Source organism: Eschscholzia californica, unplaced genomic scaffold (genome assembly GCF_041429995.1).
Source record: "Eschscholzia californica isolate CP2 unplaced genomic scaffold, dmEscCali1.0.p SCAF_3, whole genome shotgun sequence".
In the NCBI taxonomy this organism is placed as follows: domain Eukaryota; kingdom Viridiplantae; phylum Streptophyta; class Magnoliopsida; order Ranunculales; family Papaveraceae; genus Eschscholzia; species Eschscholzia californica.
Window position 1 is genome coordinate 61,162,149 of NW_028238420.1, and position 15,461 is coordinate 61,177,609.

The following is a 15,461-nucleotide window of genomic DNA, read 5'->3' on the forward strand; positions in this document are numbered from 1 at the left end:
CGAGGGGATGGTTTTCTTCTGTTATTAGTTACATATCACATTCCTCCCCCATTCAACAACTTACATACAAGAACACCCATGAAAGAATCCAAATGACACTATTTACTAATGCAGTAATGCTTTGCTAATATGCAGGCTAAAGGCTCCCCATTTGGGGAGAGTCTTGATTAATTTCAACTTTATGCCTATGGTTTATGGGGATGGAAGCTCGAGTGAGAAGCATCATTGGTTTCCTGGACTAGATGGAGTTGAACTGATACCTGTGCCAAGAGAGGGTTGTCGGTACTACTCAAATCCCATTAAGAAAAACTCAGCGGGATTCAGTCATTGTTTTTTTTTTTTGAGAATTCGACTACGGTCTACGTTAGTCGTTACAAGGCATTGATGCATCATGGAGATGTAATGAGCACGATAACCGCCTAATTTAAACCGAGAATGAAAGAGGCCTAAAGCCCGACAAATTGTTACATTATTCATAGTCTAAATTACATAGGATAAAATTTGGGCCAGCGCTTTGGGGAAAGCTAAATAGTTTCCGGGGTTTGAAATTTTAAAGGGAATATGCAAAATTTTGAAAAGTTTCCGGGGAAACATATTTTATGGGGAATATGGCTCAAAATAAAAAACTCTCCCCCTCACCTCCCTCCACCTCACCTCACCTCCCTCCACCTCATCTTCTCTCTCTCTTCTCCGATAGGTCGCCGGCCGGAAAATTTTCCGGCCGGCGACCATGAAATTTTTTTTTTTTTTCTCTCACATCTCTCTCTCTCTCTAAACTCCGGCGAAGGGGGTTTCCCTTCGCCGGAGTTCCGGTCTGTTGAAGAACAGACCGGAACTGGTCTGTCCTTCGCCGGAGTTCCGGTCTGTTGAAGAACAGACCAGATCGGTCTGTTCTTCAACAGATCCGGTCTGTTGAAGCTTCGACAGACCGGATCTGTTGAAGAACAGACCGGACTGGTCTGTTCTTCAACAGACCGGAACTCCGGCGAAGGGAAACCCCCTTCGCCGGAGTTTAGAGAGAGAGAGAGAGAGATGAGAGAAAAAAAATTTTTACATTATTCATAGTCTAAATTACATAGGATAAAATTTGATGGCAACTGCTTCCATCGAGACTCGATCCCACGACCTCATGGTCTTAAGAGGGGTGTCCATCCGTTACACCAAAGGGTGGTGGACCGGATTCAGTCATTGTTAGGGGTTAGTTCAGCTCCTCATAAAAACAATGACATAATTAAACACTAACAATGACTGAATTAAACCCTAAAATGAAGTTGGAAAAAAATTAATTGAAAAAACCTTAACAATTACTGAAGTGTAAGATCAAGATGTATAGGGGCGGATCTGTTAGCGGATCAGCCTGAGCAATTACCCAAGATCTCAAGGGTTCAAGTCTCCTTGGACGCATTTTTGCCCACTTTTTGCTCCTTTTGTTCTTTGTAATTAGACCCAATCCTCGTTTGCCCGTGTTAGGACCATTTCAATAAATGATCCCAATATTCTTAACAACTTCTAAAATGACTCATTCGATAATTTTTTGTTACTTTTCTTGTTTTGGCAGTGACTATATAATTTTAATACCAATTTTACTTTTATGTTTTTTAATATTACGAAAGATAAAAAGTTAATATGAGGGCAAGATTTGATCTTTTTTATCCTCTCTCATTCTTTTCTATCCCTGAGGTAACTATTTCTTCTTTTTCATCTTCCTCTCGGAGAAGAAGAGACTCGTTTGTAGAGAGAAACTAGTTCTTTGTTGGCGAGTCTCGTTCTTCTTCTCTCTCGCTGTATCCTTCTTCAAACTACTTTTACTTTATTCTGAGGAAAAAAATTATCGAGATTTGTGCATATATACATGGGCGAACTATATGTAAACTAACCTAGACTATCGTCTGGGTTGGCTACTAATAGTTCCGGACCAAAAGGCTATCACTGGTGCGGTTTAGCCTTGCTGGTTGAAGCTCGATCCTCACACATACATGATCAGATGTTCGAATCCACTCAAATAGCGATTTTTCAAATGTTTTTTTTTCAGCTCAGGTCTTGCAAAGGAATAATTCAGCTTTTGTCCCCAATTGATAACAAAGTTCTATTTGGCTCTTAACTCGTATGTAACTATCATTATGGCACTCAATTTTGTCAAAAACTTTCTTTTTGCACCTATATCTTTTCGTGCTTATTCTTTTGTATTTAATTTTTCTTTCTTTCATTTTCATTTTCTTTTATCTTTCTCTCTCCCATACTTAATGTTTCTCTCTTGTATACTTCGTCTTTATCTCTTCTTCTTTGTCTTCCTTCACTTTCCTTTTTTTCTCTTAGTTGTTACAGCGAAATGTAGAGTCTTTTTTCTCGGATTTACATGGTATATCCTATTTTTTTGTTTATCTCGAATCCAACTTCAAAAAAAATTTCTCCGCTTCTCAAATTTTAGGTATGTCTAGTAGTAGAAAAATAAGAAAATATTATTATAAAATGAATAAACGTACAAAGCAATTGTAATTGAATAAAAAACGTCGTTATCTTTTGCAAGCACTAATGCATTTGAATACAAATTCAATATGCAACTTTTAAGTTAGCCCTACCTAGAACCAAATCCTGGCTTCACCCCTGCACACATATATATATATATATATATATTATATATATATATATAAATGCTACAATTATTACTTAGAAGATGATATGCTGACTCATCCGCGTAAAATAATAGTTCAGATGGTAGTCAAACTTTAAAAAATGAAAGTGAGTCAGCATGTCATCCTCTAAGTAATTGTAGCATCTCCCTAGCATCTCCCTATGCGTGTATATATATATATATATACGCATAATAATTTGTGAAATTCGTACACATACATAATATCTACATGTTTGATTTAGATATTTCAAATTTGTCCCGACTAATTGAAAATCCTGATTTCGCCTTTGGATGTAGCTAAAGTACAACTTAAAGGTTAATGAAGAAGAAATTTTACTTCAAGTTCGCTTTCCTTTTTTTTTTCTTTCTTTCTCTCTTTATAGTAGCTAAGGTCGTTTATGTTCTGGTGGCATGTGCTCGTTCTCTATCTCTAGGGTCGGGATGACGAAAGAAGGAAAGGATGGAGCGCAAAACAAAAGAGAATTTAGGGGACCAAAGTCAATAACGCCAGAGTTCTATTTTCTCTCTCCACCGTAAAGGGCCTTTTGGTCCAGTTGGCCGGCCATGTCAGAAATAGGGCCAGAGTCGAACGGCCAACTGGGGCCATATATGGACACGTTTTCTAATGACGTGGCTATTTCATTGTCGTTCTTCTTCATTTTTTTTTTTTGAATTGGTAAGATTGGAAGACTTACCTCTTACCACTTGAGTCAAGGGTTGTTGGCTTCTTCATTCAGTCTCTCTTATTAAAAAAAAGCAAAATTGAACCTCAATTTCTCTCTCTACTCCTCTTTCAATTGTTTTAGAGAGAGATAAACTAACTGAAATGACAAACAAGCTTTACATTTTAGTCCCTTCCAAAAGCCGAATACATTTCAAATTTTTGCATTTTGAAGGTTAAGGAAGAATTCATCTTGAGATTTAGACTTCAAAGATTCATGTATTATTAAAGGCTCGATTCGTTGATTTTCTTCTCTGAATGTTAAGATACTTGATTACTAAGAAGGAGAGTTGAGATTTTTCAATCTTATTCGTCTTTTCTTATACTACTTATTATCCTCTGATCTTCTAGTTTTGTTGCACGGTTGTTTCTTATTATTAGCACAAAATTTTGTTTAATAAAGACGAAATTTTTATTCTCAGGAAAAGTACCTAATTCTGATGAACATACACAAGAAAGATCGATGAAAAATTAGCGAAATAGTATAGAATTCCAGTTTGAAAAGGACTAGTGTTTATGATCCTACAAAAAAAAAAACTTGGGGAAATATTGTTTGAGGTTATTTTCGTTATTTAAATAGATTATAGCTTGAGTTGTTAGTTGAAATCCATCAATCCATGACTTTCTTCTTGCTTGCTCCAAGTGAAAAAGACACTAATACCCTTTCTGATCAAGAATCGTGTCTCCAACCCAAATGGATTAGGGAAGCAGGGTTCAATTTCAAGTTTTTTTATTTTAATTTGGGTAATTACTTATTTTTAGTTTCCTATATAATTTGAAGACTCTAAATTTGAAACACTTACTCTGGGATTATACCTATTCTATCTAGTTTCTTATAAAATCTAAATATAATTTTTATTACCGTTGATGAAGCTATAAACTGTTGATCGTATTGCACAATTTGTTTCTAAGTGTGAATCAGTTGAGGACTTGACTACGGGAAAAACTGAAGCTGAGGCACCACCTATATCTGAGAAATCCCGTTCACCTACTCAAGTAAGCTAAAAAGTCATTGAACATATTTATGTCCTTGAAGCTTTGTGTCTGAACATTGCTCTATCCTCTCTATATGCAGGATCAGACTAGTGTATATGGGTATCCTAATTGGGCCGCTATGCAGGTTAGTTTTCACTCATTTTGTCGATGAACATATATATATATATGATCTTTCTACTTATCAAATTCCTGAATTATAAACTTTTTATTCCTTTATTATCATGAACCAATTGTTGGAATCGGAGCCAATATTGGTTTGGTTTGATGGAAAACTTAGAAACAAAGTGTGTCATTGCGTCCTTCTTGTAGAGTTCTTGAGTTTAGATCCAAGGATCACTCAAATCCGATTCCGGATGAATGGTATATTCAAGTTTGAATTTTTGGTTAAAGTAGGGACTAAAAGATAAGATTAGAAAGTTAGGTTGAGGGTCGTAAATGCAATAATTAAATGCCTAGATCTAACAGCTCAGATTACATTGAAACGAAATAATGTCGTAGGGACATACTCTAAGATCCTATAAATCATGTTCTCTCCCTCATTTGCTTATGAATCCAAAGATCAATATATCATCCATCTTCGGGATACTTTCAGGATCATCTATAGATCCAACTAATCGTGTTCATTCTGCAAATTTGCTACGGATCCAACACACTAGAACGCAGCCGGCCTTTTATATTCCCTAAAGGTCACCAAATTAGTCCCTACAACCACCAAAACTCCTCCCAATAGCCAACATATGCACCTCTTTGTTTCGTACTCGTTCGAAACCTATAAATAGGACCCAAGACCACTTTGTTTCTCATTTTCCATTTAGTCTCTGCTTCTCTTCTGAGTAAATTGAGTTTTTACGTGTTGCTGGAATATAAGCTTAAAAACAGAAGTTGGAGTCGGTAGAATAGAATTGAATGTATTCTAGTATGTTTAAAATACGAAATCAAGAGCATCCAGTATATCTAGAATCTAGAATCAAGAGCATTTGATTGAATTTGGACTTTGGGGTTTGGAGCACCAATTGTGCCTAGAAGACAAAACCAAAGTCACGAGTTATCTCAGAACCAAGTTAAAAGTCGTAACCAAGTCAAAGTCAGAAGTTATCAGGACATCAAGTCAATAAGGTCAAGTGATGTAGATTGTTGCGGAAGCGTAAAAGTAATGGAATCCACCATTGTTAATAAACTAAACTAACGAAATAAAACTAATAAAATAACGATAAACAATAAACTTGATTAATAATAAACTTGGTTGATAATATTCTCTGATCTGGTTGACAAAGATAGACTAGACTTCTCTTATATAGAGATTGTACTTTCCTAGATAAACTCAAATAAGGAAATAAGATAACTACTAATAATACTTTCCTTGATTGCTAAGACTCATAATTATGGAAACCCTAAATACTTAATTATAGAAACTACGCTAATGTAGCTTCTTGACCGTGAGGCCCACTATCACCATGGCCGTGAGGCCCAATAGGAAGATGGTCTCCATCATCAAGTCAAAGAGTTCATATTGCTTACAAAGGTTCGTCGACTTTCAAAATTTTGAAGTACCATCACAACCCGAAAGGAAGTCGCTGAATCTCGTGAGACACCCCACTGTTGGTACCTTTACAGGGGTGTAAAATGTCTTAAGGAAAGATAAGACTTTATCGTCTCGACTTGACCAACTTTGCCTCTATCTCAGTTAAGTCTGAAAAAACGTTTACTGTTAGGCAACAATGTTGTCCATCTCTCTAATAATTAGAGAAATGGTTATTCTAGGTTGGGTCCACCCCCAAAAACTCTATTTGGCCAAACATATAGAGTGACGACTCGTTATATAGCCCGACTGTTCTATTTCGACTAAAAACATAAACTTGACTTTAATCGAACCAGGGAAACAACACCAATAACTATAAAGTCTTTAGCTCATTTAAAATTGCACGTTCAGGTGTATTATCCCGGAACGACTATACCTCCTCAATATTAACACAACTTGATGGACATCCTCCTCACCCTTTTATGTGGGGTACACCTCAGGTCGGTAATATATAGTGAGTGACTTTTTTTTTTTTTTTTTTTGTTGAGGTATATAGTGAGTAACTTGATTGTCTGTTTTCTTCGTCTTTTCAACTTTCTAGTTGGCGGTTTTGTTTACAAGTCTGAACCTGGTTTAATTTTCTCAGCACATGATGCCACCTTATGGAACACCTTATGCAGCAATTTATGCACCCGGAGGTGTTTGTCGTGGAAGTTTTTGTTCCTTTTGCCGAACCCAGTATTTGATATGCAAATTTTCGTCAACCTGGTTTCTTGATTAATATAGTTTTATGATCGGGGATCCAAAATGTTTTCTTGGTTGTTAGATTGGTAGAGCTAAGCGATTTGTTTAACTTTAAGATTTGATTAGATGGATTCAACAAGACTTGGGTTTAGCTAACCAATGAGTTAAATGTCCAGGTTTAGGGAATTTGCCCTGGACTCTTATTGATCACAGGCATAATGATTCAGTGTTCCAACACAAGTGTAACTTGTTTTGTTTCTAGAAAGATTCAATTCATTTGCTGTTGAGCCCAAGTTGAGCTCTATTTCTCAATATTAATGATAGTGGTTATCATCTAAAGTCCCTTTATAATGGACCATCACTAGGATCATTTGGAACTTTCTTCTAATGATCACCAAAGTTTGTTGATAATGATTCGAAAGCAATGCATGGTTATAAACTGACATTAACTCACCTCAAGAAGCCTAGTTCTCATTTTCACATGAAATCTAACCTGAGGACAATCTGTTCTAACTTATTCCTAAACTGATTACTGATTTGTGCAATGATTGAATTCTGTTCCGGTGGTCCCATCGTCCGCGTCTAAGGGTGAAGCCATGGTACTGAATGACTCCTTTAGTTTTCCTTACTTGACATAACATTTATCGGGGTGGAGGGATAGAGTGAGCCTATCGCTCCATCCTTCTGCTCATTAATGTAAATAAATTAGTAAACCTCCTTTGACTATGGCAAGGCCTGCAAAGTCGTCAAGTAATAAAGATCAAGGCTTAAGTAAGAAGCTGAAAGGGTTCGGTGGGTTAGTAGTATCACTAGGCTGAGGCAAGACTGAGGGTTCAAGTGATGGAGGTGATGGCAATACAGGAAGGAGTAAGGACTGCCCTTATTTGATTGATATTTTGCATTGTTCGTCTCATTGTTTAAGATTTTTTGAATCCTCAGTGGCAAATGGAAACAACAAATGTTCATTAACATTTTTCTTATATGCAGAAGGAACACCGCAGAGGAAAAGAAGCTGCTATGGCATGTCATCACCACGTAACAACAGATGTTCATTAACAATTTTTGAATTTGTACTGTCAACTTCCTATCAAAAGTAAAGAACTCAGGTTCTGATAATGGAAGCAGGGGAAACTGAGGTTCATGTAAACTCAAATTCAAGCATAAAACTACTGACCCAAAATCAAAGGTTTGAATAAGATGAAGCTTTTAGTCGTCCTCGTCGTCCTCATCATCCTCGTCGTCCTCGCTGCCCTCCTTCTCTTGTGCTTTCTCCCATTCCTCCCACTCGAGTATTTTTTGTGCATTTCTCTCGCACTTCAATTGATCGACGGTTTCTTCGTAAAGACGTCTTTTCTTGTTCTCACCATATATCTGATAACCTTTACAAAACAGAACCATTCAAGAAGTTAACTTTAATATTTGACAGAAACAAATGAAAATTTTATATTACTAATTACCTATAAGTGTCCCCCCGCAATAACGGTTTTTTGATGCCTTTATCATGGCATCTACCAGCATTTTCTTGGTTTCTTCGCGAGGCTGGTCTGGAGAGAAACCATAATTTTTTATAAACTTTTTCGCCCTGGGTCCCCCATATCCGTCAAATACCTTACGACGTTTTTTCTTACGTACAGTCCAATTGTCTTCCTCCATATCAACTTCTACGTGCCAGAGCTTAGATTCCGGACCATCATAACCACCTATGGTTATGGAAGCAGAGTAAGGTTTTATGTTTCTTTCCTTGAACTTACGCATCCTGTCCTCGTGATTCTTGCATTCTTTTTCCATTAGAATTCTACACTCCTCCGCCATTTCTTCCATGGAAAATGGTTTTCCTGTTTCGATTGCTCTCTTATACTAAAGAGAGACAGTACACAAATAAATAAATGAGTAAGAACAAACTACAGTTATAGATGGTTCAGTGATATCAAACATTAATTTATATTGGTATGCGCATAAATTTTGTCTAGGACTTCTTACTCTTTGTTCTAGTTGCCCGAGTACTATATGGCAAAGTAAGGAGGTTCCGCAAGTGACAGCCAACCTGCCTCTTGGAAGATAGAAAAACTTATCATCGTTATGTTTTACAGGGATCTCCCTATCTTTGTAGGGTAAGCATGTCATTCCGTCGGCTGAGAGAAAGATCCCGTTGTTGGTTTTGATACCAACAACGGTTGTCCCGTGCAAGTGAGGGTGAATGCTACTTGAACCTGCAAATGTGATGATAGACAGTTATGATGTTTGAATTGGGAGAATTTTAAATATCTAACAAATATCAGAAACTTCAAATTTCTGATGGGACCTAATGAGGATTCTAGATTTTTTAGGCCATGAAGATGCCATTGTTGGTTACTATCCCAACAATGGTGGTGCCGTATTCCTGAGACATTGGACCTAGTTGCCAATTCAATTGGTCAGGGTTTAAAGAATCATAAACAAATTCAAAGAACATCAGAATCAAGTGATTTGTGACCTAGATAGTTACTGTAACCTAATCCTTGATGACTTTGAGAGTTTTGTATCCCTCACTGGAATCGTATAGAGAATAAGCAAATCCTTGCACGTATAACACCAAAAGCATTGAATAATTTGTGAAATCTAAAGTAGGAATAAAAAGATTCAAACCTATACCAAGCATTTGAGGATCTGCTGATTTGGATTTCTCCTCATCCATCTATTCTCCATCACAAAGGAAAAACAAGTGTTAGAAAAGGAAAGCATTATGTAGAATTCATCAACAATCACAACAAATTTATTACAAGCACTTTCAATCATCTTCTCTCTAAGAAGAGATCCACCACGACCTTTAACAAGATTAAGATATGGATCAACTTCATCTGCTCCATCAATGGCAAGATCAAGAACAGGATGAGAATCAAGATCAGAAAGAGGAATCTCTAACCTAATTGCTTGTTCTTCAGATTTCTTTGAAGTTGGGATTCCTATTATGTTTTTTAGTATACTTTTGTTTAAAAGTTCGCCGATTCTATTAATGGCGTGGTAGGCGGTGGAACCTGTTCCTAAACCTAAAATCATACCTGATTCGACGAACTCGACGGCTTTGTAAGCTGCGACCTGTCTTGAGTTAAGATCACCGGCGGCAGAGATGGAATCGTTGTTGTTGTTTGCCTTACCTGTTTATCTGTTATAAAATGAGGGAAAGGAATTGTGGAAGCCATTATTATACTTTAGAAAGGAAGTTTTAGGGTTTTCTCTGAGAAGAAAGATATGAAATGGAGTAGAAAGAAGAAACAGAGAGAATTTATAATGGTGGATAAGGGGTTTTGAACAACTACTTTATTGGATTTGTCATTGATTTCATTTTTTGAGGAAGAAATTTGTTAATTGGACCAAAGAAACAGATGAAGGAGACAAGGTTTATAAAAGATTACAAGGAAAAGAGATTTTTAGGGTTTTCGGTCCCTAATTTCCTTTTTGAACAGACCTTGCTCCGGCGAAGGGATTTCCCCTTCGCCGGAGTTTCTAGAGAGAGATGAGATTTTTTGAAAGTCGCCGGCCGGAAAAATTTTCCGGCCGGCGACTTTTGTCGGAGAAGAGAGTGCTGACTTGGAGAGAGAGAGAGGTGAGTTGCAGAGAGAGGTGACGTGGAGAGAGATGAGTGGTGGAGAAGGAAGTGAGGTGGAATTTAGGTTTTTGTTTTTAATTTTATTTTGAAAATATATTAATGGGAAGGGTAATTATGACATTTCCATGAAAATAGGGGGTCATATTTGAATTTACAGAAATTTGGGGATCATATTTGAATTTACAGAAATTTTGGGGTCATAAAGGAAGCTGGTCACAAAGTAGGGGGCCATATAGGAATTAACTCTAGTTTTTATAACATCTATTAAAAAACAAATTACTCATTACCAGGTATTTTTAGGGTTTTGGAGATTGAAACTTGCCGACTTCAGGCTTCAAATCAAAGATCACTTTCTCTCTCCAAAAAATTGCACTCAAACAAAGTAGCCGACTATAGTCCTTCTTATACTGCCCTCTCCCTTTTAATGATAAATTATACCGAATCAAGGAAGTACACCTAGCATAAAAGAAAACCAACAATGATAGGGACGTTATTTGTGATGGCGTTTAACTCGTGTTCTCTCATTCCGAATTAGAAATAGGTCCGTTATTTGTGATGGATTTTGAAAGGGTCCCTCTACACCTTTTTATCTGAACCGCTGAATTGATCAACGGTTCTGATTAAAAGGTACTAACCTAAGAAGAAAAAAACCCAGCTCTAGTCTCTCTCTCCATCTGCTTCTTCTTCTTTCTTCATTCTAAGAACTCAACTGGACTCCGACAAGATTGCAACATCGTCGAAGAGAGATAAAGAAACCAATCTGAAATCAGGTAGTTCGATTACTTCTCATTTTCACATCTAAGGTTTTCATTGTAAAATTTAATTTTGTAATCTAGGGTTTCATACTTACAAACTAAAATTCTTTTGCTTATTCAAAATTGTTAAGAAAACTCTAAACCTCGACCTCTGATTGAGTTTTATTGAATAGTTTTTCTTAACAATTTTGAATAAGCAAGAAAATTTTCAAGTATCGTTCACAAAATATGTAAGTGAAACATAAGATTGTTCTCAGTGTTAATTGTAACATGTTATAATTGTTTGTATTAAATTTATTAACGTTTGTTCTTGAATTTGTCTTTGTTCCTAGTGTCTGTTCATGAGTTTCTCTTATTCTAATTGTTCTTTCAGGTTGAAGTTTACTTGGGACAAAAAATGACCTCGGACAAAATTTTAGTTCATCTTGGATTGCTGCAAATCGGAAAGCAATTTGCTGCAAATCGGAAAGCAATTTGCTGCAAATCGGACAGTCACAAACATGTAATCAAAAACCTGTAATCAAATGCAAAAGGTAAACAAACATGTAATCAACCACTCTAGCACATTCCATTCCAAAAAAGATAGCACTCTATTCATACAAATGTTTTTCAGAACCATTTTTCATTACACAACAATGATTTTTGTTCTATTATATCGAATTACATTACTAAATTGTGAAAAACCACAAAACGCGAGTTGTGGTTTCCAACTTCTTATCCACATCAAGGCAATTCCACTTTTGAAGGAATGGTCGTTGAGGCTCTAGAACTTTTCTCACATTTCGACTTCGTTGTTGTAGATTCACTTTATTGTCCGAAGCTCACTGGTTTTCTAAAACTTCTAATCCCTCCAGAGCTCCGTGCAAAGGTTTTTCGAATCCTTTCTGAAACTAAATTAATCTTTGACATTTGACCTCTTGAATAGAGTTCATCACTTTTTGACCCAGAATTAACTCTGAACTCCAATCCTGAAACCTAACCAAATCAAGAAATAACACATGAATAGCGTGAAGGATTATTAAGCATTAAACTATAGAGTTCAAAAAAACTTCAACCATGAATTCAAGAAAGAAAAAATATCCAATGAAAGATCAATGTTTACTTCAATCTCACATAGGCACCACTCAACGGTTAAAACACTGAGAAGTCCAGAGAAGCTTAACTAACATTTGACATTGGCATTTTCTTTTTACAAATATAACAAGAAAATCCACTTATCTTAGCAGTATACTTCACTAGAAATATGGAGATGGAAACAAAACCCATTTAAGAACACCTAGGGTTATATACCACTTTCAAGTTCCAAATAAAGTTTTCTTTATGATATTGGAACATATTAGCTTCTAATAAATTCCTAAAGTTCAATTTCTTATATAAATTAAACATTGGCATAAGCTCGAAAACAAAACTCAACTATATATATTATCAAAATGACATAACTAAACAAGTAGTGTACTAATAGTAAGCAGTAAATACCTCACAAGCTTCTCATCTCTGAAATTCATGACTTCAGCTTATCTCTTTTATGACACCCTAACTATTCCAAAATTAAATCTTTGACAACCCTAAAAAATGAGTAGAATGTCCTTCCTTAGGTGCAACTACAAATGTTTAGGAGGGCCCTAAATGTCTAGAATATTATATCCCATTTAGCCCCTAAAGCTATTTTTTTTTTGGTTCACTGGTGTTGCTGCTTAAACCCACTAATCTTCCTACTACAAAATAGCTTACTTCACACTACCACCAAAATGGAGATTTTCGTGTAAACTTCCTTCACTAAAATTCTCATTTTTCTTTAAAACAATCCATTTTGTGTCTCATACATACCCAAGACAACTGACCACATTCCTCTTTCATACATGCCTAGAACAACTACAATCATTTCTCTGACATACTTAGGGGATATATTATTCCCCTTAATCAATAAACAACCATGCTAACAAGTAGAATCAAGCAATTGCTCCTTTATACATACTGACTGTGGAGAAGTGATAAAAAAGCAACCTTAATTTCTCTCTCCTGGTGTACCACTGTCATTTCCTCTCTCAATCCCTTGAGCAGTCATTTGATTTGTTTCCCTTCAAGGAAAGGTGGTGGCACTATTTTCTTTCCTTGGCGACTCAAGAGCCGGGCTAGTATTTGGTTCGCAAAGCACACAATTGATATAACTCATAGAGATCGAGCGCCGACCACTTTCGGGGTCGTGTCATACTCCGACCACTCTTTTTGGCAGTAACCGTATTTTTTTATATAGGGAAATGATAGAGTGTCCAACTGGGTGCCCAAATTTTCTCATTTAGAAACAAAAACGATCCCCACTGTAGTCAAACTTTGAAAAAATCTTGTCTTACATAGGGAAATGATAGAGTGCCCAACTGGACACCCTTTAGGGCACCTAACTGGGCACTCTAGAATATCCCTTTTATGTAAGCTTACTGATTTTATCGTCAGAGTCTCTTATACATGATGTCGAACCATCTTATCAGGACGAATCAATGTGTGTAGTTGGTCCTCTTGGAAGAAAGGATCATTAATGAAACATTTGTTATCAAGGACCAAGGCCATACATGTACCATCAGCCCAAGTTGCATGTCTAGCAGAGGGTTGTGCTCGACCAATAGATGTTGCGGGTAATCTGAAGGATGCACGAATTGTTCGTCGCAACTTGAGTTAACTGTGTGAAAGGTGTCATAAGCATCCAAAAAGCACCCGTCCAACCGGGGCACCCGGCCAAAAAGTCAATTGCTCATTTGTACCTGAGGTGTCAATGTGTCATAGGCATCATATTAGAGATGAAAATGTATGGTTGAAAGAATTTATTTATTTATTTATTTAGGTCAACATTATAGACCACTAGGATTAGTTTATGTCAATATTGTCTATCACTTAACAACCAAACGTTGACGAATTGTTGTTCTTGTCATATTTTGTTTTTATTTTATTTTTTGTCTTGCCCTTATTAGAGATACCAAGTATGAGAAGGCTTTCGCTTTCAACAAAAAAAAGTATGAGAAGGCTTTCCTTTCATCAAAAAAGAAAAAAGTATGAGAAGGCTTTGCAAAAAAAAAAGAAATGATAAGACTGAAGGCAAAATAATAAGAATTTGAAGCATTAAACTTGTAATTACAGGAAATTAATAAAAAGAAAAAAAATAGCAGAGTATCAACCAATTTGGTCAATGATCAACCGCCTATTGAGTCTAAAATCTAGAAAGAGAAAGTGTTACTAGCTCAGTGTGGAATACATAATTCATTTTTTGGGGGAATAGAGAATATATTTTTTTGAAAGTTCTCCTCCATCTCATCTGTTCTCTCTGCTACTTCATCTTCTCCGACGAAGGTTGCCGGCCGGCCAATTTTCTAGCCGGCGACCTTCAAACATAAATTTTTTGGCCGGCGAGGGCAGAGAAAATATTTTTTATTTTTTTTATGTTTAAAGGTCGTCGGCCGGAAAATTAGTCGGTCGGCGATCCTCGCCGGAGAAGAGATGAGATGGCGTGAAGATGAGGTGGTAGAGAGAGGTGATGAAATGGAGGAGCCTTCTAAAATTTGTTTGATTTTGAACTCCCAAAATTAGAAGCCCCTTAGCAATAAAAAGAAACATAAAAGTCAATCTTATTTGACTAATTTTAAGAAAAGTCTTTATTCTCCGGAGAATTTTTTTTATTCCCCAAAATCGCACCCTTGTTTATTTCTACCATGATGGTTTTTTTGTAGTTATACTTTTCTCTCACCTCATGTAGCTTTTTCTCCCACTTCATCCGTCTCTCTCCTCTACTACACTTTCTTTTCATATCCCACTGCCACCACCAACACTTTTCATTTTCATCTTTTTTTTTTACTCTTCTTCGTACTAACGTCGTCTCCACTTTTAGTGTCAAATCCACGGCAAAAAAGAATTCCAGTTCGTTTGATTTCCAGATAAGAAAAGTTTCATTTGACGTAACCGGGAGAGAGAAAGATAAAAAGAGATGGATGAACGGGAGAGAAGAGAGATAGAGAGACTTTGTGGAGGGCGATAATAATGAAGTGGTCGTAGGGCGATAATAATGAGGTACGAGAATTAAAATAAAAATAAATAATAAAAAAGTGAAAGTCGTCGGGTCGGCTGGTAATTCTACATGCAACCTTCTTATGTTGAAGAAAGCGGTTGAGGAAGAGGGGACATGGGGTGTTCTAACAAAACAAATCATAATTACAAAAATATGGTAAGGGTGAAAATAAAACTAAAAATGGAGACAATGAGAGGTCAAATGAGCTAGTTGCTCACAAATGGCAAAGTTAAATTAACATTTCTTGTTTAAATGTAAAAATGCTAGTTTTTTTTTTTATGGTTTAAAAATGAAGATGAAGATAAGTAATGAATAATAAAAGGAAGTTTTTGAAAGAAAAGTCATGAATATGAAGAACTTTGAGAACAAAGCTAATGGGGGTGTAATGGAGTTGGCTAGAAGAAAACAAAACTTTGTGGTTGATCCCTTTCAAGATTTTGTAGGGTTTTGTTTGTTT

At 36.3% G+C, this 15,461-nt stretch overlaps 1 protein-coding gene and 1 long non-coding RNA gene across 3 annotated transcripts in view; one reads left to right on the plus strand and one right to left on the minus strand.

Moving 5' to 3' along the window:
• Positions 1-7,551: 7,551 nt before the first annotated feature.
• On the minus strand, positions 7,552-10,219 carry LOC147552817 (uncharacterized). Of its 2 annotated transcripts, none has more exons than XM_086671377.1 (5): positions 9,651-10,219; positions 9,244-9,286; positions 8,593-8,822; positions 8,070-8,469; positions 7,552-7,991 (listed from the first exon to the last, which is right to left on the minus strand). In XM_086671377.1, the coding sequence occupies exons 1-5, from the start codon at positions 9,789-9,791 to the stop codon at positions 7,819-7,821; spliced, it is 987 nt and encodes a 328-aa protein (XP_086527503.1). In that variant the 5' UTR covers positions 9,792-10,219; the 3' UTR covers positions 7,552-7,818. The 2 variants fall into 2 exon arrangements, with proteins under 2 accessions (XP_086527503.1, XP_086527502.1); XM_086671376.1 differs by having other exon boundaries at positions 9,238-9,286; positions 9,651-10,127.
• Positions 10,168-15,461, plus strand: part of LOC147552818 (uncharacterized) — a 43,651-nt gene continuing 38,357 nt past the window's right edge. The window contains exon 1 of the long non-coding RNA XR_015238426.1: positions 10,168-10,251. This is a non-coding gene — a long non-coding RNA (uncharacterized LOC147552818). The remainder of the gene's footprint in view (positions 10,252-15,461) is intronic.

Bases quoted from the DNA above. Each gene is read 5' to 3' on its own strand.
- LOC147552817 (XM_086671376.1), bottom strand. From the start codon at position 9,791: ATGGCTTCCACAATTCCTTTCCCTCATTTTATAACAGATAAACAGGTA. The intron at 9,287-9,650 runs GTATGATTTTAG...GATGGAGAATAG, and splicing joins CGTCGAGTTCGTCGAATCAG to ATGGATGAGGAGAAATCCAA. The intron at 7,992-8,069 runs GTAATTAGTAAT...TGTTTTGTAAAG, and splicing joins TTGCGGGGGGACACTTATAG to GTTATCAGATATATGGTGAG.